General features: G+C 47.4%; 2 protein-coding genes across 3 annotated transcripts in view; both read left to right on the plus strand.

Moving 5' to 3' along the window:
* Nucleotides 1–5,733, plus strand: part of LOC144225751 (leukocyte immunoglobulin-like receptor subfamily A member 6) — a 35,304-nt gene extending 29,571 nt beyond the window's left edge. Inside the window, exon 6 of the mRNA XM_077757005.1 lies at nt 5,679–5,733. Coding sequence (XP_077613131.1) covers nt 5,679–5,726 — 48 coding nt within the window. The 3' untranslated portion in view covers nt 5,727–5,733. The remainder of the gene's footprint in view (nt 1–5,678) is intronic.
* On the plus strand, nt 3,015–11,871 carry NCR1 (natural cytotoxicity triggering receptor 1). 2 transcript variants are annotated; one of them, XM_077757051.1, is made up of 7 exons: nt 3,015–3,094; nt 3,178–3,213; nt 3,397–3,681; nt 5,679–5,957; nt 6,217–6,267; nt 6,992–7,039; nt 7,154–11,871. In XM_077757051.1, exons 1-7 carry the CDS (start codon nt 3,061–3,063, stop codon nt 7,327–7,329), a joined length of 909 nt encoding a protein of 302 aa, XP_077613177.1. In that variant the 5' UTR covers nt 3,015–3,060; the 3' UTR covers nt 7,330–11,871. The 2 variants fall into 2 exon arrangements, with proteins under 2 accessions (XP_077613177.1, XP_077613178.1); XM_077757052.1 differs by lacking the exon at nt 3,178–3,213.
* Nucleotides 11,872–25,066: the final 13,195 nt, after the last annotated feature.

A 25,066-nucleotide genomic window follows, 5' to 3' on the forward strand; every position in this document is an offset into this window, starting at 1 on the left:
CTCTAAATAGAGGCTGTTTTTTAAATGTTTTATTTATTTTATTTATTTTTGAGAGAGAGAGAGAGAGAGAGAATCCGAAGCAGGCTCCGGGCTCTAAGATAGCTGTCAGCACAGAGCCTAAAGTGGGACTCGAACCCATGAACCATGAGATCATGACCTGAGCTGAAGTCAGACGTTTAACTGACTGAGCTACTCAGGCACCCCAACATTAAAAAAATTTTTTAAATAAAAATAAAAAATAAATAGAGTCAGTCCTAGGAGTACAGCTGTGAACTTAAGATGGAAACTGAGGCTGAACTAAATAGATACATGGAGGAGGGCACTTGTGGGGATGAGCACTGGGTGTTATATGGAAACCAACTTGACAATAAACTATTTGTAAAAAAAAAAAATAGATACAAAGACTTTGTAAGAAACCAAAGACAAATTTAATGAGGAGGGGATTGTATGGTACGTTAGTGTGTGGTGTCCAAGGAAGACACTCCAGATTGAGGGGCACATTCCCTTAAAGCAACCACACAACACCTCTAATTAGCTGTACAAAACTTGCCATTTACTTAATTTTTTTTTGCACCTCAGTTTCTTATCTACAAACTGGTGGAGTAAGTGCAAGAAGGAAATGGGGAGGAAGCCCATGAGGAAGATGCAGCTAGGCCCATTCTCTAAAGTCTTCCCACCCCAGTTAGGGCTGTGCCAAGGAGATATTAGCCTGACCCTCTCTGGTGCCAGGAGGTTGACTTAAATCCCAGGGAGTTCCCATCAACTTCTAAAGTAATTTCAAAGGAACACATTATCAGGCAACCAGCCTCTTAAATAGAATCTCGAAATCTCTGAAGCAAGAGGCAGTAGAACTTTTTCACAATTCCAAGAGAACTACTTCTCTAACCTGTGGTAACTTTGTCCCCAAAAGATGACCAGCTCTTTCCTGACGCAGAGACCCATTCACTGGAAACCTTGCCCTCATGCTATGGACAGTCTTTTGGGTGACATTGATGAGTAAATTAAGATGTGTTATGGGAGAGAGGTGAGACAAGATGCCCTCTTCGGCTAGAAGCATCTTTGTTACCTACAGATGAGCCTGCCTCATTGTCTCCTGTGAGCTAGCAGCCACTGCCTCCCTCCCCCATACTTTGGTATCTAAATGTTCCACAGGCCAAGAATGACTTAACAATGAAAAACCCATAGCATATAGCCAGGTTTCTCACATTCATAGGCAGTGTCTGCTCTCCAGAAATGTGGTCAGTGTAAACACTCTGGTAGGTGACCCTTAGACCTCACCCACTACTTCCTCTGCACCCATCCTTCCTGTAAGTCTATCGAGGCTAAGTTCCTTAAGTGATGCAATGCAGGAAGTCAGCTGGAAGAAGTCCCCAACTATGTCCTTGGTGAGTCCTCTATGGGAAGACAAGACAGTGGCAATCCAGTACATGACCCTTTTCACGGGGAGAGCAGGGCTTCTGATTTTAGGTCAGAATCTGCCCAAGTATGGTTGTGTGAGCTACCATCTCAATCAGCAGTGATCATCTCGCGTGATCTTTCCCAGGAGAAAGATGCTATACACACATGAGGACAATGCTTTTCCTCAAAACGTTATAAGGATATTGTGGTGGAGACCATCTAGACAGGGGGCGTGGGTGAACATCGGCTGGCTAGAGAAGAGAGGTCCTGGAATTTAGAGCTGAGGACTGGAGGCAGCAGAAAAGAAGGGAATAGAAACCCTGTCCTTTGCAACCACAGGAATGAACCCAGAGGACACTATGCTAAGTGAGATAAGTCAGACACACAGTATAAACACTACTCATACCATTTATATGAAGATGAAACTGTCCTACATTTTGACTCAGGTGTTGGTTACATGACTATATATGTTTATCACAACTCATACAGAACTGAACAGGAAATGAGTGGATTTTACTATCTATAGATAAGAAAGTGAATGGAATATATTCAACCACAAAATCAAGAAATAAGAACAAAAGATAAGACTGAGGGAGGTTTCCTCACGGAATGTAAGGCACAACATAAATTGGCACAACATTTCATTTTCAAAAATTGTTTAGGCCTTTTGGGGGAAAATGAACACAGTTTGAATTTTTTTTTTAAATGTTTTATTTATTTCTAGGAGAGAGAGAGAGACAGCGTGAGCAGGGGAGGGTCAGAGAGAGAGGGAGTCACAGACTGAAACAGGCTCCAGGCTCTGAGCTGGCAGTCAGCACAGAGCCCGACGCGGGGCTCGAACCCACGAACCGCGAGATCATGACCTAAGCGAAAGTCGGAAAGTCGGACGCTTAACCGACTAAGCCACCCAGGCGCCCCTGAATTTTAAATTATATTAAAATATACCATATGTTTGCACGTATAGGAGGAACTTAACGGAGGACCGTGGGGGAGAAGAAGGGGGAAATAGTGGAGGAGAGGGAGAGAGGCAAACCATGAGAGACTCTTGAATGCCGAGAACAAACTGAGGGCTAATGGGGGTAGGGACCAGGGGACGGGGGGTNTAAAACAAGAAAACTATATTAAAATATTTAGCATTTTAATATTTCTGCATTCTAACAGACTAAAGGAAAATACTGATGTAAAAAAAAAAAAACAGAACATTTTTATTTAAAAATACATCATTTTGTTGAAACACCATAACAAAGCTTTGGAGATGATAGTGTTATCATTCCATTCTGATGACACTATTAACACATGCCCACCGAACAGAGGGGAGCCAAGGTCAAACACGTATTTTTTAAAGGATTCTAAGGTGTCTGCTCTGTACATCATCGTCTGTCTTCCCTGGGCATAATGTCCGCGTTTCAGATATTAGAGGTGGACCCTGAAGTCAATGAGTTTCAGGTGGGGCAGACAATTGTCAGAGGATCTGGTTAGACCAGATATGATCAGATGTGTCTTTGCACCTCATGGTCAAAGGTGAACCTTCTCTTTAAAAAAAAAAAAAAAGTCAGTGTGAAATCCCCAGGGCAATGAGTGCTGGCCTTTACCCACCACATCCTGTGCATCTTCCTGGCCTGCTGGTCTCAGTCTCCACGTTCGCCTCACAGAATCGAGGCTATGACTTCCACATTCACTGCGCTGCTCTGCCTTGGTGAGTTCTGTCCTGAGAGGGAGACAGAATCCAGGGTTCTGGGCATGGGGGGAGCGGCGTGGCTCACTGTCCCTGTCTTCCAGGGCTGTATCTGAGCCAGACCATCAGCACCCAGACGCGTGAGTCCCTCCTCCAGAGTCCCAGAGTCTCTCTTCTGGGCTCAGGCTAAGTATTCAGCTACAAACAACCAGAGGAGGGATCAGGGGCTCTGGTTTGCTAGGAAGGCGTGAGGCCAGCAACCGGGTGGAAATGTGGGGGGGAAGGCGCTTTATGTGGAACTCCAGCCTCTGATTCCCTTCCAGAGATTCTTTCAAAACCTGTCATCTGGGCCAAGCCCAATTTCATGATTCCAAAGGGAAGGCCAGTGAGGATCTTATGCCAGGGGATTCCTGAGGCTGCTGAGTACCAGCTGTATTTCGAGGGACACCTGTCTGCCCAGCAGAGCCCGAGACGACCTGGAATAAGGAACATAGTCTCATTCCCCATCTCAGCCATGACGCTGCTCACTGCAGGGCGATACAGGTGCATTTACCGAAGCGGGGAGCTCTGGTCAGATCCTAGTGACCCTCTGGACCTGGTGGTAACAGGTAACTGTCCCCTCGTCTCCCTGTGGTCATCCCCTGAGCCTGAATCCTGGGGAGGGTCATCGTTTATTAATTTCCTTTAATGTCATCTAAACCTCACTCCACGGTTATCTGTGAGCTAGGAGCGGATTTGTCATAGGTCAGTTTATCCAGGTGAGATGTTCTGAGACCGATGTTTGCATGCATCTGGGGACTATCCTCAAAAATGACCCCTGTGATGAGGAGTGACAGAAACAGGCTACGCAGGAGGCAAAGGTAAACTCTGGTGGTGGTTTCAACAGACATCTCAGCCAAACCAATGTGGAACTCCGGACCGGGATGGCCCTTCCTGGTGGTCTCTAAATGAGGCTAGGGGGTCTCTGCCCACCAGCATCAACCAGGGAGTGGATGAGAACCCCTCCCATGGGGGTTCCATGCAAACATCCATGCTTTTGTGGCACTTGCTTTCTAGCAGAAGACAGACCATGAGTCAAGTTTAGGATAAATCTATCAGTCATAAGCACATGAGGAGGAAATAACAGTGTGGAAAAAGACAGGACAGTACGGGGTTGGGAGGGAAAGCTGCCTCAGTTAAGGAGGCTCAGCTGAGGGATTCTGTTCGCCCACTTAAGCAGGTATCAGAATCACTTGGAGGGTTTGTGAAAACACAGATGGCCTTAGTGCAGTCATGTGCACGAAAGCCCTATTCACAGTGGCCAAAAGGTAGCAACAATCTCAGTGTCTATTGACCAACAGATAAACAGAGTGTGGTCTATACACACAACGGAATATTGTTTGGCCTTAAAAAGGAAGGAAATTCTGACCCCTGCTACAATACGGATGAACCCTGAGGACATTATGCTCAGTGAGCTAAGACAGCCACACATGGACAAACACTATCTGGTTCCACTTCTGTGTGGGACCCAGGATGGTCAAATGCACAGAAACAGAAAGCAGAACGGTGGCTGTCAGGGGCTGGGGGACAGGGATGGGGTGATGGTGTTTAATAATAGGGACAGAGTTTCAGATTTGCAAGATGAAAATATTTCTGAAGATGGATGGTGGGGACAGTTGCACAAAGCAATGTGAATGTGCTTAGTGTCACTGAACTGTACCCTTAAATATGGTTAAAATGGGGGAAGGCCTGGGTGGCTCAGTAGTTTAAGTGTCCAACTTTGACTCAGGTCATGATCTTGTGATTCATGGGTTCGAGCCCCGCGTCGGGCTCTGGGCTGACAGCTCAGAGCCTGGAGCTGCTTCAGATTCTGTGTCTCCCTCTCTCTCTGCCCTTCATCCTCTTGTGCTGTCGTTATGTCTCAAAAATAAACTTTGTTTAGGGGGAGAAGAAGGGCAGAAATGGTGGGGGAAAGGGAGAGAAGCAAACCATGAGAGACTTTTGAATGCTGACAAAAACTGAGGACTGATGGATGTGGGGGGAGGGGGGGATGGGCATGGAGGAGGACACTTGTGGGGATGAGCACTGAGTGTTATGTGGAAACTAATTTGACAATAAACTATTAAAAAAAATAAAAAATTAAAATAAATAAATAAATAAATAAATAAACTTTGTTTTTAAAATTTTGATGGTTAAGATGGTAAATGTTGTTACATGTATTTTATAGCAATTGAAAACAATAATAATTTTTTTTAATAATAATGTTTTAAAGCAGAGATGGCTGCCCTTCCCCTGAGTTTCCGGTGCAGTGGGTCTGGGGTGGGGCCTGGGAATCTGCATTTCTTAAAAAAGCCTCCAGGCGATGCTGATGTCACTGGTCCCAGGGATCTCTAACTCAGAACCACTGACGTGGGGCAATTCCCAGAGAGATTCATATTAATGCCCCTGAAAGCTGGAGGAGGCTCTGTCTCAGTCTTGAAGGGAGAAATTGGGGAAGGTGTGTCCATGACTGAAACAGAAGAGAGATTCTGGCGAGTGACATCCCAGACTTAAGGCCAAGGGGTGATGGGGAGATATGGGCGGTGGGATAATGACTCTTTAACCTACCTGCCTCCTTCTCCCACAGAAATGTATGACACACCCACCCTCTCTGTTCACCCTGGACCTGAGGTGAGCTCAGGAGACAATGTGACCTTCCACTGCCATCTGGAGACTGCAACAAACATGTTCCTTCTGCTCAAGGAGGGAAGATCCAGCCACCCACAGCCCAGATATGGGAACACCCAGGTGGAGTTTCCCCTGGGTCCTGTGACTACAGCCCACAGAGGGACATACAGATGCTTTGGCTCTTATAACAACTATGCCTGGTCTTTCCCCAGTGAGCCTGTGAAGCTCCTGGTCACAGGTGAGGAAGCCCTCAGCTTTCCCTCATGTGCTCTTTGGAACCCCAAGTGAACCCCAACCAAGATGAGAAGGCAGCAAAGGGACAGGTGGGAAGATGCAGAGGGTTCCTCCCACCAATGCCCTCATCCACATACATTTTCCGGTGGCCCTATTGATTTTTCCTGAAGAAGAAGGCCTGAGGGATGGGGTGGGAGGGTGCAGAGACCAGGTGGGAAGACCGGAGGAAACCCAAAACCCTTACTTGTTTTCTTCATTACCAGGAGACGCTGAGGACGCCAGCCTTGTGCCCACAGAACACACCTCTTTTTCTGGTGAGTAACAGGTACTTCTAAACTTGGGGGAGGGATCAAAGCCTCCAGTGCCGCCACAAACATGGCGCTCACCGGAAATATCCATTGGCTGCATAGCACTTGCTGTGACCTGCAGCTCCAGCAGTCGAGCAGACAGGCATCCTTGCTTTTATCCCAGCAGGAGACAGACCATGAGTCAAAGTCAGATAAATAAACCAATTACATAGCACATGAGGAGCAAACGGTAGTGTGGACAACAGACAAAGAACAAAAGGGGTAATGGTGACGGGGGAGGGGGGGCAGGTGGCAGTATTAAACAGAGTTTTCTGAATCGACCTCACAGAACAAAAACCTGAAAGAGCTGAGGGTGTTAGTCCTGTGACTATGCAGAGAAGGAACACTGCAGAGGGAGGGATCAGCCACTGCATTTGTCCCAAGTCAGAGGGATGGCCAGTGTGATGGAGGAAAAGAAGCCATGTTGACCGACTTAATGAGGGAGCTGAGGGTCAGGCATGAGACTTGCCCTGCTCAAAGTCCTGGGGCTGAATTCTTCTCTCAGGGATCACCTGCCCCTTGGCTCTTCCTCTCTACCTGCCAGATGAAGCCACTAGGACCAGAAGCATGGGGCGGGGACCCAGAAAAACTGCAGAGGGACATGGGGCCTGTCTGAGGGCAGGAGAGGCTGGGACAGAGGGACCAGCACCATCTCTTTCCCCCACTTCTTCACTCTCCTTGTCATCCGCAGACTCCTGGGATCCTTACCTGCTAACCACGAACACAGCAGTCCAGCAAGGTAGGCAGGCAGAGGGAGGCTGCAGGCTGTGAAGGAGTGTGATCTGGAAAGGACAGAGGGACAGACGGGGTGAGGCGCTGCCTGACAGTGACCACTCTGTTCTTCTGACCCCAGACCTTGCCCTCTGGAATCACACTGCCCAGAATCTCCTTCGGATGGGTCTGGCTTTCCTGGTTCTTCTGGCCCTTGGGTACCTCCTGGCTGAAGACTGGCTTCGCAGGAAGAGAATGCGAGAGGAAGCCCACAGGGCTTCAAGTCAGGAACGCAGGAGAAGGTTCAGTACACAGTGACCGCTGAACAAATGGCCAAGGGATGGGCTGGCCACAGATAGAGCTGAAAGCTGACCTTGCCCTTGGGCTGTGTGAGCTCTGTGTTGTGCCCGTGGAGGGAGGTTTACCGCAAGACACCTGTGTTGGGTTTGGGGAAGCTTCCTGGAGGAGGCAGGAGGCGGGATGCAGACGTTAAACTTTTCCTGCAGACAGATTGTATTGTCTCTTCTGGGGTCTGAGCGTTTTTGTGCCTGCCTAATGCAAACCAAAGTTTTAGCCTCACTGGCCTTCCCCAAAAATATCTCCCTCGTTAACAGCATGGCCACAGAATATTGCTCCCTAATTTGGTCTTTATACATATTTCTTCTTTCCTTTTCTGCAACATGTCATTCTAGATACTTAACAACCAGTACAGAATATGCATTTGTGAACTGGAACAGGAGCCAGAGAGGCAACCACTGGTCGATAGAGATGTGGCCCGGCTATCTGAGGGTGTCCTGGCTGGGTCGCAGCCTTGCCCCAACTCCTCTGCCCCTATGCCACCACAAAGTTCTGTCTTCTTCGCTTCTTTATCCATACTTTGCCTTGTTCCTCAGGGCTCCTCCAAGAAAGTTCTCCAAACCCTCCAGCTTGACTTAAGATACCATGCCCCCAAAGCACCTATGTTTCTCTAAAACAGCAATCGGACTGTCACCCTACATACATATCCATTTTCCTGTTTCTACAGTGAACTCGTGTGAATTAAGTCCATGTCAGATTTGATGGCTGTGCTCACAGCTCCTGCACTAAGAAAGTTCTCATGAAACACACTTCAGATCAATGGATATATAAATGAGGCTGTAGCACACACTTAGAACTTGAGATTGCTGATTATGGTCCTTGAAATGCTGTCCAGACTCTTTGTTCCTTGAGAATTTCTCCTTGACCAACCCATTAATTAATATAAGCATTTTATGGGTCCCTGCCCTCCTCAAGATTCTGACACCTCAAATGGGTCAAATCCATTCTCTAAATCTTGAATTTTCTATTATATATCAGAGAACATAATTTCCAACCTCAAAAGGGTAACATGAATATTTAATGAGATATTTAAGACTATCAAGAAACCAGCATAGGCTCAACTCAATGGTAACCCTTATTATTCCCAACTACAGGGAATTGAAAATACCACCAACTGCTATCTCACTACCAGTGGACAAATACTGAATGTTCTTTTTGTTGTTGTTCTTCTCATTTGCTGGGTGTTCAAGGTCCAAGAATTTCTGTTGAGGCTGAATCATAGTCATCATCCCAAGATGTGATGGACTTGAGTGGAGTATGTTTGTAGTATTCCAAATATTCCATATTCTAACTGATGGCAGGAAACCTACAATTTCAAGGGGGGGAAAAACATGTCATGTGTCAGGTGGAAGAATTTTGGGTCTCCAGATAAAAATGCAGGGGCTTGAGAGCCTCCTTAGAGGAATGGAGGGGTCTCTTCCACACAAGCCTGTTCTCCCCACTGCTCCAAGTCAAAATCTTCCAAAACTGGTCAACAGGACAAAGACAAATGGTTAAGTGGGTTACCCTTTTCAAAATGTTAAACCTGGTTTGTACTCCAGACAGCAAAAAGAAGCACAGGGAAGAAGGGACAGAGGGAAATGAGGATGAAGTACTAGCCAATTGTTTGTTATGAGATTTATTGGAAACACTCGAAAACATTTCCATTTATTTCTCAATGGTTAGAGCCTAATAGCTTGCCCCCACTTGGATGCCACGGAGGTTGGGAAAAGTAACCTTTATTCCAGGTGTGTGTCTGTGACAAGATAAACACCGGTATTTCTGTGACCAGTGAGTGAGGAGGGATGTGACAGAGCTCTGATAGGTACCTACAGTCTGTTACAAGAGACTACTGTGTGCTGGGCACTGATGAAGGAGCAAACATCCTTGCCAGAACAGAACTGATTGTCCACAAGCGCATATCTTAAAGAAAGTGAGTAAATGCAGTGAAAGGGGATAAGAAGAAATACAGGATGCCATTGGAGTCTCTTTCTGTGCAAAATTCCAGGACATAGAGGGGCACCTGGGTGGCTCCGTCGGTTAAGCGCCTGACTTCGGCTTAGGTCATGATCTCACGGTTCATGGGTTTGAGCCCCGCTTTGAGCTCCACGCTGGCAGTGCAGAGCCTACTTGGGATTCTCTCTCTCTTCCTTTCTCTCTGCCCTTCCCCCGCTCGCACTTTCTCTATAAATACATAAATAAATAAACTCCATGATATAGAGACATTGAGCAGGGTGTACAGATGAGGAAAGGGATGATAGCAGTAGGTGACTGCACCAGTCCAAGCAAAGTCCCACGTATCAGACAGAGGGTGAAAATCATTCAGGATAACCCGAGCTGTGATTAAGAGAGAAAGAGAGGTTCTGGGTGACGCTGGGCACAGACAAAACCAGCAGAGCAAGCACAGCCATGGAAGCCACATCCTAAATGCAAATTTTATCCTTAAGGCAAAGGGAGCTCATTTACCATTTTGATCGTAGATGAGATAGGATGACTTATGTACTGCAGAAAGACCCCTGTTTTTGCAGAGAGAAGGGATTATGCAGGAGAAGACAAAACGATGGAGAAGCAGACAACAAAAAAGTTGAGAATGTCACCTCTTTCTAGTCTTGACAACCAGGAAGATGACTTAAAAAAAAAAATCCCGGTCACCCAGAGGGAGGCCCAGTGATGGGTGATGGGTTCTGGTCCTGAGATGTTTAATATTCACCACTTTTGTTATTTCTCGGGATAGCCGAGGTTATTCTGGGTCCTTTAGATTCCAATATTAACTTGAGGATGTAGCTTTCTCAAAAGACCAGCCCGGGCTGTGCGTGAAATTGTACTGAAGCTACAGATCAATTTAGGGAGAGTTATCACCTCTTCAATCTTCCAATCCATGCAAGCCTGAACCCTAAATGTGTTATTTTTGCCATGTATTTACATGTTCCCTGATTTCTCTAGACAATATCATGTAGTCCTGTATGTACAGAATGTGCACATCTTTTGTTAGATATCCACCAGCTATGTCCTCTGGCTATATCACCTCCAGATAGATCCGCTAGTTACATGACTTTTATTTTGTAAGTGGTACCATTCTTTAAATAATTTTACCAACATTGTTGCTGGTATTATAATATTTCATGAAAACACAGGTGTTCCTTCCTTTTTTATTTCTTGTCTTTTATATGTATCATATTTTATTACAGAATTTTTTTAGTGTTGCTATATTTAGTACTTGGAAGAAAACCTAGTTAAAGGATGATATAATGAATAAATGTGTTAACTGCTCTAATAATTTTTTTCTCTCTTATGCAATACATTTTATTTTTTTTCTTTTCTTTTTATTTATTTTTTAAATAGTTTATTGTCAAGTTGGTTTCCATACAACACCCAGTGCTCATCCCCACAAGTTCCCTCCTCCATGCCCATCACCCCCCACGCACACACCCATCAGTCCTCAGTTTGTTCTTGGCCTTCAAGAGTCTCTCATGGTTTGTCTCCCTCCCTCTCCCCCACTACTTCCCCCCTTCTTCTCCCCCACGGTCCTCTGTTAAAATTGGTTTCTATATATTGAATGTGTACTCAGTGGTCTTACAAAAGTTCACTTCTTAATTTTAGCAGCTTTTGATTATTTCAGATTTCCAGATTTAAAAAAATTTAGAATTTTTTTGTAAAATTGATTTATTTTTTATTGTCTTACCACCTGGCTAGAACCCCAGCATATTAATGGATAGCAAGTATCCTTCTTCTTAGTAGTATTAGTGTAGGGAATATTTTTTCTCAAGCTTTTATTTAAATTCCAGTTAGTTAACATATAGTGTAATATTAGTTTTAGGTGTAGAACTTAGTGATTCAACACTTCCATACATCACCTGGTCCTCATCAGACGTGCCCTCCTTAATCCCCACCACCTATTTTATGAGGAATATTTTCATATTTTACCACTGAGTAAGCAAATTGCTAGAATTTTTAATAGATGCTCATTGTCCAAGTTAGGAAATTCCTTTGTATTTTTGTTCTGCTAGGCTTGTTTCCGTTTGTAAATGAGAAGGAACATATCCGGTGAGACCAGTTAGGAGGCTCCTACGTTATTCTAGATGATAGTTGATAATGACTCAGAGAAGGTGAAGACCTTTGATATATTTTAGGCACAGAAGCCATACTTCATTTTACTGTCCAGAATGATGGCTGAAAATTATGGAAGCGGCCCAAGTGTCCATCGATACATCAATGGATAAGGAATATGTGGGGTGTGTGTGTGTGTGTGTATCTATCTATCTATCTATCTATACATATATATATAGAGAGAGAGAGTACATACATATATATAGTACATACACATAGTATATGTAGTGTGTATACATAGTGGAATATTATTCAATCATAAAAAATAATGAAATCCTGCCATTTGCAATGACATGGATGGAGCTATAATGGAGAGTATAATGTTATGTGAAATAAGTCGGAGAAAGACAAATGCCATATGATTTCATTCATATGTAGAATTTAAGAAATAAAGAGCAAAGGAAAAGGGGGGGGGGAACCAAGAAACAGACTCTTGACTACAGAGAACAAACTAGTGGCTACTAAAGAAGAGGTGGTTGGGGGATGGGGAATTAACCGATATGGGTTAAGGAGAGCACTTGTCGTGATGAGCACCAGTGCTGTGTGGAATTGTGGAATGACTATATTGTACAACTGAAACTAATATTACACTGTACTTTAACCAGCTGGAATTTAAATAAAAATTAAAAATAAAAAGAAATGATGACTCAGCAGGTGGTATTGTTAACGAGGACTCTGAGCAACTTGGGCGGATGAAGAAGGGGACATTTCCCCCAATGGTGTTGGTATTGTGCGTGAACCATGAACCATGTGGTAAGAAGACAATACATTTGAGACAAAGCCAGAGACACAAATGAATGGTCCGTCTTCCCAAACTGAAAAGATTGTATTTTTTTTTTTTTACTGAAAGGTATTGACATATAGCATTGTGTAAGTCTAAGATGGATCACAAGCTGGTTTGTTACACTTTGATACCAGCCCGTTTCTTTCTTTTTTTTAATGTTTATTTATTTTTGAAACAGAGCATGAGCGGGGAGGGGCAGAGAGAGAGAGGGAGACACAGAATTCAAACAAGCTCCATGTGCGGAGCTGTCAGCACAGAGCCTGATGTGGGGTGATGTTTGAGGGCTGGGGGCCCCCTCCTTCCCTCCTCAGCCCCACCTCCCTTCGTTCCGCATTTACTCCAGGCTCTTCTTTATCTGTGATTACAATAAGACTGGATCTCCAGCCTAGATTCTCTGTTTTCTTCATCTCATTTCAAACAACAAATCTAGCGCAGAATTAGGAGCTGGGGGGCGCGGGGGGAGGGGGAAGGACCAAATTCAGTCTCTGTTAAAACCTGTGTTCCTGGGGCGCCTGGGTGGCTTAGTCGGTTGAGCGTCCGACTTTCGCTCAGGTCATGATCTCGCGGTTCGTGGGTTCGAGCTCCGCGTCGGGCTCTGTGCTGACTGCCAGCTCAGAGCCTGGAGCCTGTTTCAGTCTGTGACTCCCTCTCTCTCTGACCCTCCCCTGCTCACGCTGTCTCTCTCTCTGTCTCTCTCTCTCTCTCTCTCTCTCTCTCCTAGAAATAAATAAAAATATTTAAAAAAAAACAAAAAACAAAAAAAAACCTGTGTTCCTAAGGCAAGATACGCGCCTTCTATTTCCACCTCCCATTTGCTAAAAGGAAGAACAGTAGCTCCTTGTTAGCGACGTTATGAGGACTGGTGTCGCCCTAGGGATATGCCAGTGCCCCACCGTCACCGCCACCGCCACGGGGACCCAACTATTCCAGTACGGAGTCGGGAATGGGAGCTCAAGCTTCAGAACACGGTTATGTGGGGAAACGTCCATCCCCTCTGCTCTTACTGGTCCACGGCTCTGAAGACCAATTTCCTGCTTGGCCCCTTGGCGCAGGTGCCAAGCCTCCGGGAGCTGGTTTCTCCACCCCCACACTTCCGCGAAAGCTCTTACTGTGAGAAACGCCATTGGGCTTCCTGGAACTTGCAGTGGATACTTCTCAGCTCACCTTTGTTCCTCTGCCAGTGGTATGACCACTTCCTCCTTGAAACAGTCACTTTGCTGGCCACTTCTGCTCATTTTCTGTCTTGCACCATCATGTTTACGGGATCTCCACCACCAGAGCTGGCGGGCTGCATGGCAGACCCGCCTTTCTCTGGACACAAGTAGGGGCGGATCTCACTTAATGGCATGGTTTCAATTTCTCTAAGACAGATGCCCAAATCAAATCCGTCTCTCTGAACCTTAATTTTTTTTCCGGGAACTTTGGGTTGTTTCATCAGCTTTTTTTTTTTTATTTTTTTTATTTTTTTTATTTTTTATTTTTTTTTTAATAGTTTATTGTCAAATTAGTTTCCACATAACACTCAGTGCTCATCCCCACAAGTGTCCTCCTCCATGCCCATCCCCCCTCCCCCCACATCCATCAGTCCTCAGTTTTTGTCAGCATTCAAGAGTCTCTCATGGTTTGCTTCTCTCCCTTTCCCCCACCATTTCCGCCCTTCTTCTCCCCCTTGTTCCTCCGTCAAGTTCCTCCTAATCCTCCTATACGTGCAAACATATGATATTTGTCCTTCTCTGCCTGACTTATTTCGCTCAGCATAACACCCTCAAGGTCCATCCATGTTGCTACACATGGCCAGATTTCATTGTTTCTCATTGCCATGTAGTATTCCATGGTATAGATAAACCACATCTTCTTGATCCATTCATCTGTTGATGGACACTTAGGCTCTTTCCATGTTTTAGCTATTGTGGAGAGTGCTGCTATGAACATTGGGGTACATGTGCTCCTATGCATCAGCATTTCTGTATCCCTTGGGTAAATTCCTAGCAGTGCTATTGCTGGGTCATAGGGGAGTTCTATTGTTGATTTTTTGAGGAACTTCCACACTGTTTTCCAGAGGTAGCGCCTTTTTTTTTTTTAATGTTTTTATTTGTGACAGAGAGACAGCATGAGCAGGGGAGGGTCAGAGAGAGAGGGAGACACGGAATCTGAAGCAGGCTCCAGGCTCTGAGCTGTCAGCACAGAACCCGATGCAGGGCTCGAACCCACAAACTGTGAGATCATGACCTGAGCCGAGGTCGGACGCTTAATCGACTGAGCCACCCAGGCGCCCCCCTTTATCGCCTTTTTAAACCAACCTGGAATCATCATCTTCCTGCTGCCAAAATCGTTCTTCTAATTTGGAAAAATCTCAGCTGTGTTCACAGTCGCCTTTCTATACCTGTGCTTGTGCATTGCTCACTGCTGGAAAGAAGAGCCACACAGATCAGCAGGTAATGATGCATTTATCATTCACGCGTTTATAGGTGGAAATATAGATTTTTATTATTTCTCCTAACAACTGTCCTTTTTGACAGTCAGTTTGCCGTTTGGAATTCTGATCAGGTGAAGTTCTTATACATAAATGTTTTTAGATTGTCTTATAAATTTTAAGAGTGTTTAATACATCTATGTTATATATCATATGCATAATTTCTTCAGTTGTATTCAAGTCACAGTGTTTTTCTGATATATGGTATCTACTGCAACTCACACATTGATTTATGCATCATAGTTGGTAAATGCTTTTTTTCGCTAATTGCTTTTGACTTCTATATTCCTATATTCCATTTAAAAGTCCTTGCAAACTCCAACACTCAATGTCCTCAGTATTTCTGTCATACACCTTTACCTTTAGATGAGCTATTTCCTTACATATGCACATACCGTAAGTGCATCTAAATCATATTTCACACGGTGGTAGTGGTTTAATATAACAGTGTAACTATTACATAAATTGCTATGTAACATCGTGGTTAGTGTGAAACACCAGGACTGTCACTTGCCTGCAAATCAGACACCCACCAGGACACCTCTGCTTGCACATGCACGTCTGAGACTCCCAAGTGCAGCGTGTTAGGGGCACCTCTCAAGCTCTGCACCGCTTTCATCTGGGGCCAGATGACCCTGTACCGGGAGGCAGGGGGATTGCCTGAATCAACTGCCGTAACAAAATATCACAGACTGGGTGGCTTAAGCAACAGAAACCTATTTCCTCATAGTCCTGATACTGGGGACTCCAAGAGCGAGGTGTCGGGCAACTCAGCTCCTTGGTAAGCACCTCCTCCTGCTGGGGAGATGGCTTTTCCTTGGCGTGGGCACAGGGAGACAGAGATCTCTCCCTTCCTGTTCTGATAAGGCCAGCACTCCTATCAGACTAGGAGCCCATCATGATGGTCTCATTTTACCTTCATGGTCTCCTAAAAACTCTAGCCCCAAATACAGGCCCCTGAGGATTAGGACTTCAACTTATACCTCTGGGGGAGAGGGGGCACAGTTTAGTCCATAGCAGTGACTGTCCTGAGCATATGTTTAGCAGGATCCATGCCTCTATCCACTAGATGTCAGGGGCACCCCCCTACCCGTGACTCTGGATAATGCTAAATGTCCCTTTGGGGACCAAATCACTGCCAGTTAAGAACCTCAGGCCCAGAAGGATATAAATAGGGTGGTGGGAGGAGCTAGTGGTGGGGGGCTGCATGAGCTCTGGCCAGGGGACAGCTGGTGACCACCTGAACCCCCACCCCCAGAGAACGGTGCGTGAAGATGAGGGGGTCATGTCTGGGGAAGTAGTGGGTGCTCAGTGTGGCTGCCGCAAGTGAGCTTGGGGAAAGTCGGTGATGAAGTCAGCAGGGCCAGATGGAGGACTTTAAACTTTTTCCTTTGTAAAATGTCTCAAGCTATGCATCGTTTCCAGCTTTGATTTATCTCTTCTCATTGATTTGAAACCTATTGCCAGTTCTCCATCACATAGAGACGTCTGACTCTAAGCTGAGTCTGGAGAATTGCCTTGGAGTTGCAACCCTGCCTCTGCTCCAGACAGGGTGTTTGAGGGTGGTTCTTACTTTCTGGCAGAGAATCATCTAAGCCAGCATTTCTCAACCTCAGCACTACTGACGTGTGGGGCCAGACCATTCTTTGTTACTGGGATGGGAGTGCTGCCCTGTGCACTGCAGGACGTTTCACAGCTCACCAGACACCAGTAGCACAGCCTCCTCCAAGGGTGACAGCCAGAAAGTGTCTCTGGACACTAATGGGACACTCTTGGACCACAAGCTGAGAACCAGGAGGGCTAGAGAGACCCGGGAGGCTGGCCTAGGCATCGGAGCAGGCCCCGGGCAGGCTCTGAGAGGGTCTGAGTGAGACCCCCAGTGGGCGCGGATGTGGGATGGTATGCTGGGCGGTGGGTCTGCTGGAGAGAGCCCAGCCCAGCCCTGTCCCTGGAGTCCCACTCACCCGTCACTATGGTTGTCGTCCCTGGGGCCCTGAGCTATGCGCGGGGCCTCTGCCTCTGCCGGAGGAACGGCGGCTTCGAGTCCCTGTGCCTCCATCACGAATCGGGGCGCTGTGCCTGTGCTGCGCACACTGCTGGTTTCTCCCTACCCGAGTGGAGGGCTGCCGCTCCAGTCTACGATGCAGCGGTCCACTTCTGGCTCCCCCTGGGTCTGTGACGGAATGTTCCGCCTCTGGCTCCCCCTGGGACTATGACAGAAGGTGCACTTATGTCTCCCCCTGAGTCTATGATGGAATGTTCCACGTCTGGCTCCCCCTGAGTCTATGATGGAATGTTCCACCTCTGGCTCCCCCTGAGCCTCTGACGGAATGTTCCACGTCTGGCTCCCCTTGTGTCTATGATAGAATGTTCCACTTCTGCCCCCCCCCCCGCCCAGTCTATGATGGAATGTTCCACGTCTGGCTCCCCTTGTGTCTATGATAGAATGTTCCACTTCTGCCCCCCCCCCCGCCCAGTCTATGATGGAATGTTCCACGTCTGGCTCCCCTTGTGTCTATGATAGAATGTTCCACTTCTGCCCCCCCCCCCGCCCAGTCTATGATGGAATGTTCCACGTCTGGCTCCCCTTGTGTCTATGATAGAATGTTCCACTTCTGCCCCCCCCCCCGCCCAGTCTATGATGGAATGTTCCACGTCTGGCTCCCCTTGTGTCTATGATAGAATGTTCCACTTCTGCCCCCCCCCCCGCCCAGTCTATGATGGAATGTTCCACGTCTGGCTCCCCTTGTGTCTATGATAGAATGTTCCACTTCTGCCCCCCCCCCCGCCCAGTCTATGATGGAATGTTCCACGTCTGGCTCCCCTTGTGTCTATGATAGAATGTTCCACTTCTGCCCCCCCCCCCGCCCAGTCTATGATGGAATGTTCCACGTCTGGCTCCCCTTGTGTCTATGATAGAATGTTCCACTTCTGCCCCCCCCCCCGCCCAGTCTATGATGGAATGTTCCACGTCTGGCTCCCCTTGTGTCTATGATAGAATGTTCCACTTCTGCCCCCCCCCCCGCCCAGTCTATGATGGAATGTTCCACGTCTGGCTCCCCTTGTGTCTATGATAGAATGTTCCACTTCTGCCCCCCCCCCCGCCCAGTCTATGATGGAATGTTCCACGTCTGGCTCCCCTTGTGTCTATGATAGAATGTTCCACTTCTGCCCCCCCCCCCGCCCAGTCTATGATAGAATGTTCCATGTCTGACTTCCCCTGGGTCTATGACAGAATGTGCCACCTCTGGCTCCCCCCTGAATCTATGATGGAATGTTCCACGTCTAGCTCCCCCTGTGTCTATGATGAAATGTTCCAGGTCTGGCTTCCTTGGGTCTGTGACAGAATTTTCCACCTCTGGCTCCCCGAGTCTATGACGAGTCTATGACAGAAGGTGCACTTCTGGCTCCCCCCTGAGCCTATGATGGAATGTTCCACTTCTGCCCCCCCCCCCCGTCTATGATGGAATGTTCCGCGTCTGGCTCCCCCTGAGTCTATGATGGAATGTTCCGCGTCTGGCTCCCCCTGAGTCTATGATGGAATGTTCCGCGTCTGGCTCCCCCTGAGTCTATGATGGAATGTTCCGCGTCTGGCTCCCCCTGAGTCTATGATGGAATGTTCCGCGTCTGGCTCCCCCTGAGTCTATGATGGAATGTTCCGCGTCTGGCTCCCCCTGAGTCTATGATGGAATGTTCCGCGTCTGGCTCCCCCTGAGTCTATGATGGAATGTTCCGCGTCTGGCTCCCCCTGAGTCTATGATGGAATGTTCCGCGTCTGGCTCCCCCTGAGTCTATGATGGAATGTTCCGCGTCTGGCTCCCCCTGAGTCTATGATGGAATGTTCCGCGTCTGGCTCCCCCTGAGTCTATGATGGAATGTTCCGCGTCTGGCTCCCCCTGAGTCTATGATGGAATGTTCCGCGTCTGGCTCCCCCTGAGTCTATGATGGAATGTTCCGCGTCTGGCTCCCCCTGAGTCTATGATGGAATGTTCCGCGTCTGGCTCCCCCTGAGTCTATGATGGAATGTTCCGCGTCTGGCTCCCCCTGAGTCTATGATGGAATGTTCCGCGTCTGGCTCCCCCTGAGTCTATGATGGAATGTTCCGCGTCTGGCTCCCCCTGAGTCTATGATGGAATGTTCCGCGTCTGGCTCCCCCTGAGTCTATGATGGAATGTTCCGCGTCTGGCTCCCCCTGAGTCTATGATGGAATGTTCCGCGTCTGGCTCCCCCTGAGTCTATGATGGAATGTTCCGCGTCTGGCTCCCCCTGAGTCTATGATGGAATGTTCCGCGTCTGGCTCCCCCTGAGTCTATGATGGAATGTTCCGCGTCTGGCTCCCCCTGAGTCTATGATGGAATGTTCCGCGTCTGGCTCCCCCTGAGTCTATGATGGAATGTTCCGCGTCTGGCTCCCCCTGAGTCTATGATGGAATGTTCCGCGTCTGGCTCCCCCTGAGTCTATGATGGAATGTTCCGCGTCTGGCTCCCCCTGAGTCTATGATGGAATGTTCCGCGTCTGGCTCCCCCTGAGTCTATGATGGAATGTTCCGCGTCTGGCTCCCCCTGAGTCTATGATGGAATGTTCCGCGTCTGGCTCCCCCTGAGTCTATGATGGAATGTTCCGCGTCTGGCTCCCCCTGAGTCTATGATGGAATGTTCCAGGTCTGGCTTCCTTGGGTCTGTGACAGAATTTTCCACCTCTGGCTCCCCGAGTCTATGACGAGTCTATGACAGAAGGTGCACTTCTGGCCCCCCCCGAGCCTATGATGGAATGTTCCACCTCTGGCTCCCCCTGTGTTTATGATGGAATGTTCCACCTCTGGCTCCCCCCTGAATCTATGATGGAATATTCCACCTCTGGCTCCCCCCTGGGTCTATGATGGAATAGTCCACCTCTGGCTTTCCCCCCACCCCGGTCTATGATGGAATGTTCCACCTCTGGCTCCCCCTGAGTCTATGATGGAATGTTCCACCTCTGGCTCCCCCTGGGTCTGTGATGGAATGTTCCACTTCTGTTTCCCCCCCCAGTCTATGATGGAATGTTCCGCATCTGGCTCCCCCTGTGTCTATGATGGAATGTTCCACTTCTGCCCCCCCCCCGCCCAGTCTATGATGGAATGTTCCATGTCTGACTTCCCCTGGGTCTATGACAGAATGTGCCACCTCTGGCTCCCCTCTGAATCTATGATGGAATGTTCCAGGTCTGGCTTCCTTGGGTCTGTGACAGAATTTTCCACCTCTGGCTCCCCGAGTCTATGACGAGTCTATGACAGAAGGTGCACTTCTGGCCCCCCCCGAGCCTATGATGGAATGTTCCACCTCTGGCTCCCCCTGTGTTTATGATGGAATGTTCCACCTCTGGCTCCCCCCTGAGTCTATGATGGAATGTTCCACCTCTAGCTCCCCCTGGATCTATGATGGAATATTCCGCCTCTGGCTCCCCCTGAGTCTATGATGGAATGTTCCACCTCTGGTTTCCCCCTCTGCCTCCCCCCCATCTGTGATGGAATGTTCCACCTCTGGCTCCCCCCTGGGTCTATGATGGAATGTTCCACCTCTGGTTTCCCCTGAGTCTATGATGGAATGTTCCACCTCTGGCTCCCCCCTGAGTCGATGATGGAATGTTCCACCTCTGGCTCCCCCTGTGTTTATGATGGAATGTTCCACTTCTGTCCCCCCACACAGTCTATGATGGAATGTTCCACCTCTGGCTCCCCCTGAGTCTATGATGGAATGTTCCACCTCTGGCTCCCCCTGGGTCTGTGATGGAACGTTCCACTTCTGCCCCCCCCCACAGTCTATGATGGAATGTTCCGCCTCTGGCTCCCCCTGAGTCTGTGATGGAATGTTCCTCCTCTGGCTCCCCCTGGGTCTGTGATGGAACGTTCCACTTCTGCCCCCCCCCCCCCAGTCTATGATGGAATGTTCCACCTCTGGCTTCCCCCCTGATTCTATGATGGAATGTTCCACCTCTGGCTCCCCCCTGAGCCTATGATGGAATGTTCCACCTCTGGCTCCCCCCNTGATGGAATGTTCCACCTTTGTCTCCCCCTGTCTCTATGATGGAATGTTCCACTTCTGGCTCCCCTCTGGGTTTATGATGGAATATTCCACTTCTGGCTCCCACCCTCTCAGTGCATAATGGAATGTTCCACCTCTGACCCCCTCCAAGGTCTATCATGGATTGACCCAGACACGTGACATTCTCAGACCACCTGTTTGCGATCATGAAATTGGGATGCGCTGAAAGAGAAGGTCTAGCAAGTGTTTCCGGGAAGGGGCATCAAACCCTGAATCTTCGTGGATTCTGTTCTCCATGCCAAGTCCTGACCTGAGTGTTTTTATAGGAGAAGTGAGCTTATGACCCCACATCTGCCATCCTGTGCTAAGCAAGAAGGGGGTCAACGACGCGTGCAGTCCGTAACAGGACTGACCCTCCAGCGCCGGGGTCCTCAGCTGGAGCTCAGCGCTGGAAGAGAAGCGCAGGTGGGCCCACCCTTCACCTGCAGGGCGCCTGTCCCTGGACACAGGATGGTCCTGCGCCTTCTCTCCGGACTCCCCAGGCTCAGCAGGACTGGAAAGTGGGAGGCGCAGTGCTCCGCTGGGGGCGTGCTGGCGCCTGCGGAGCTGAGCTGGCAAGGGGCTGAGGCTGGCGCCACAGGTGTGGGCACCTGCTGTCTGGAAGCTAGAGGAGGAAGAGTAGACTCCTCCCCCTCGGTGTGTGTGCCCAGTAGGGTGCAGTGCCCTGCGGACATCAGATCAGCCGGGAGCTCTTCCAGGCCGTCCACTGCTGCGGGTTTTCAACCTCAGAATGATGGAATGGTGTCTTCTATCATTATTATTGAAGAAAAGTTGACAAGGTTTTACACTTTCAGGTGAACCACATGGGGATTCGGTTCTATTCAATGCCCGCTTTTAAGTGTAGCCCCTCTGTCACATCCGTTACTACAGTATTGCTGATCGTATTCCCTGTGCTGCACTTTTCATCCCTGTGACTTATTTTGTAACTGGAAGTTGGAACCTCTTGATCCCCTTCACCTGTGTTGGTCATCCCACCACCCACCTCCCCTTTGGCAACCACCGGTTTTTTCTCTGTCATTATGAATGTTTCTGTGTTTTCGTTTTGTTTTGGTTTTCTTTTCTTTTCTTTTTTTTTTTTTACATCTGTCAATTGCTTGTTTTTTTTTAATAGTTTATTGTCAAATTAGTTTCCACATAACACCCAGTGCTCATCCCCACAAGTGTCCTCCTCCATGCCCATCCCCCCTCCCCCCACATCCATCAGTCCTCAGTTTTTGTCAGCATTCAAGAGTCTCTCATGGTTTGCCTCTCTCCCTTTCCCCCACCATTTCTGCCCTTCTTCTCCCCCTTGTTCCTCCGTCAAGTTCCTCCTAATCCTCCTATACGTGCAAACATATGATATTTGTCCTTCTCTGCCTGACTGATTTCTTTACGGGGCTGTAGTCTGTGTCACAGGATGGTTAGCAGAGCTCTGGGTCCAGTAACACAACCAGATGCGGCCAAAAATAAATAAATAAATAAACTGTAATGGTCAAATAGATAGGGACAGAGAGCACATTAGTGGGTTTGGGGTTTCCTTGTGGGGTGATGAAAACGTTCTGAAACTAGGTGCTGGGGGTGGTTGCACAGCGTTGAATATACTAAGTGCTGCTAAATTGTACACTTTTATTTTTCTAATATTGTTTATGTTTGTTTATTTTTGAGCGAGAGAGAGTCTGAAGCAGGCTCCAGGCTCCGAGCTGTCGGTGCAGAGCCCGATGCAGGGCTCGAACTCACAGACCATGAGAGCATGACCTGAGCTGAAATCGGACGCTTAACCGACGGAGCCACCCAGGTGCCCCTAAATTGTACACTTTTAAGTGATAACAGTGGTAGATTTGATGTGTTTATTTTATCACAATAACAAAGTCTACAGACACTGCCCCGTACCCGCTGGTTGAGGACACTTAGTCTGTTGTAATGAATGCAGAGCGTGCAGAAGGTCTCAGTTTTAGCACTACTGAGATTTTGAGCCGGACCGTTCTGTGCTGCAGGGGCCGTTCCGTGCATTGTCGGTGCTCAGCAGCGTCCCTGGGCTCTGCCCATTAGTGCCTGGAGCACCCCCTAGTTGTGACAGGCAAGGTGTTGGCAAACACTACCCATTGTCCCATGGGTGGCAAAGTCACTCCTGCTGAGAACCACTAAAATTCTATGCTGTTTTACCCCCAAATCCTGAAGACTTAAATTTCTGCACAAAGGAAGTCAAACTTTACAATCTAGTGAACGTTGTTTTCAAGTCTGTCTGCTTCTTAGATGCTATGTCATATCAGACCATTGAATCCACTCACTGTGTTTATTTATAAATAGGTAAAATAATAGGACCTTTTGGGGGGCAGTTGGGGGACTGCTGCAAAGTTTCAGCAAAAATGTGTTTTAAATACCCAGTATCCAACACAGGGTCTGACGCAGACGTTTTTACTGAAGACCAGCCTTGTATCCAAGTGTAAACTTGGATTTTGACTCGGCACTGTCTGCAATAACGTAATCACTTCTGTGAGTCATCCGTAATTCCTCTACTGCCTATTTCCTGAAATCCTTGACTGTCCACACCCAAATAAACACAGGTCATGCTAAGCCTGGCAAACCAGTATCTGGTGAGTGGAACACCAAGTACTACAGCAACCGTGAGCACTTGAGCAGATCTGTCTTGAGATGGTAATGCCCAACAGTTAAGAAAGACAGACAGGGGCTCCTGGGTGACTTGGTCGGTTGAGCGTCTGACTTTGTCTCAGATCATGATCTCACAGTTTGTGGGTTCGAGCCCCACATCAGCCTCTGTGCTGACAGCTCAGAGCCTGGAGCCTGCTTCAGATTCTGTGTCTCCCCTCTCTCTGCCCTTCCCATGCTCATGTTCTGTCTCTTTCTGTCTCTCAATAATAAATAAATGTTAAGAATTTTTAACAAAATAAAAACAAATAAACAAAAAACCCAGGTCCTTCCTGGTACCACCGAATGGCTAAGTTATGCCACACTACTTCCATCCATGAGATAGTAAGAACAATCCTGTGTTAATTTGTGGACTTTAACTTCTGGCTGACTAGTTCACTTTCAACTAACAACATAGCACAGAGAAAAATGCACAAGAGAGAGTAAAAGATGAAATGAGGAGATGATATAGACTTGGAAGAGGGACAATATATAAAGAAACATAGGCTGAACTGAAATTTTTTCCAAAATTCTGAATCCCTACAGCATAAAATTATAAAAAAATAGAAAATGAAATCCATATCAAAAAACATCAATGTGTATAGGGCACCTGGATGGCTCAGTCGGTTGAGCGTCTGATTTCAGCTCAGGTCATAATCTCATGGTTTGTGGGTTCGAGCCCTGTGTCCGACTCTGTGCCGACAGCATGGAGCCTGCTTGGTATTCTCTCTCTCTCTCTCTCTCTCTCTCTCTTTTTCTCTTTCTCTACCCTTCCCTGCTATGCTCTGTCTCAAAAATTAATACACATTTTTTAAAGTTTAAAAAAGAAAATCAGTGTGCAGAGAGGAAATCAGGATAAAAGGAATAATCACCTACAAAGTAGCAGCAGTTAGACCAAGAGCAGAAATCCCAACAGCAACAGTAAAGGGCAAAGTGTGAACTGGCACCTCCAAAATGCTGAAGGACACCACCTGTCAGTCCTCAGTTACATAAGGCGATCATTCTTCAAGAATGAGGTTCTAGAAAGACCTTTTTGTCTTCCCTAAAAATTTGGAATTGGGTTTTTTTCTTATAGATCCATCACATGAAAATGTTGGGGAAGAAAACTTCACTGAAATAAGTTATCCTAAATCCAAAGGAAGCAGTTCTGTGTTATTTAAACTCCCAGCTTGAATCACCAACAATAGGTTACTGTTTTTGTAACATCCCCATATCAGCGCTGTCGTTCCTTCGAGATATGTGATAGGACTACTTTCAGTTTGGTAGAAAAATTATGGGAGGCTAGAGATCACTCATTTTTGTCACTGCCTGGGAATTAGTGCTAAATGGTGATTTTGCATTTTTTTTTTAAAGAAAGTTTGAGAATGAGCTTTCAACCCTTTCTGTGAGTTTTCAGGAATAGGATGTGGATAACTCAGGGAAAGCGGTGTTTCTTTTTTTTAATAGTTTATTGTCAAGTTGGTTTCCATATAACACCCAGTGCTCATCCCAACAAGTGCCCTCCTCCATGCCCATCACCCCTCTTCCCCTCTCCCTGACCCCCATCAGCCCTCAGTTTGTTCTCAGCATTCAAGAGTCTCTCATGGTTTGCCTCCCTCCCTCTCCCCAACTATTTCCCCCCTTCTTCTCCCCCACGGTCCTCCGTTAGCT

This window comes from Crocuta crocuta, unplaced genomic scaffold, assembly GCF_008692635.1.
Source record: "Crocuta crocuta isolate KB4526 unplaced genomic scaffold, BGI_CrCroc_1.0 scaffold142, whole genome shotgun sequence".
Taxonomy (NCBI): Eukaryota; Metazoa; Chordata; class Mammalia; order Carnivora; family Hyaenidae; genus Crocuta; species Crocuta crocuta.

Excerpts from the sequence above, each read along its gene's own strand:
- NCR1 (XM_077757051.1), top strand. The coding sequence starts at position 3,061 with ATGACTTCCACATTCACTGCGCTGCTCTGCCTTG. Across the intron at positions 3,214-3,396 it reads GACCATCAGCACCCAGACGC|AGATTCTTTCAAAACCTGTC; the intron begins GTGAGTCCCTCC and ends ATTCCCTTCCAG. Across the intron at positions 3,682-5,678 it reads TCTGGACCTGGTGGTAACAG|AAATGTATGACACACCCACC; the intron begins GTAACTGTCCCC and ends CTTCTCCCACAG.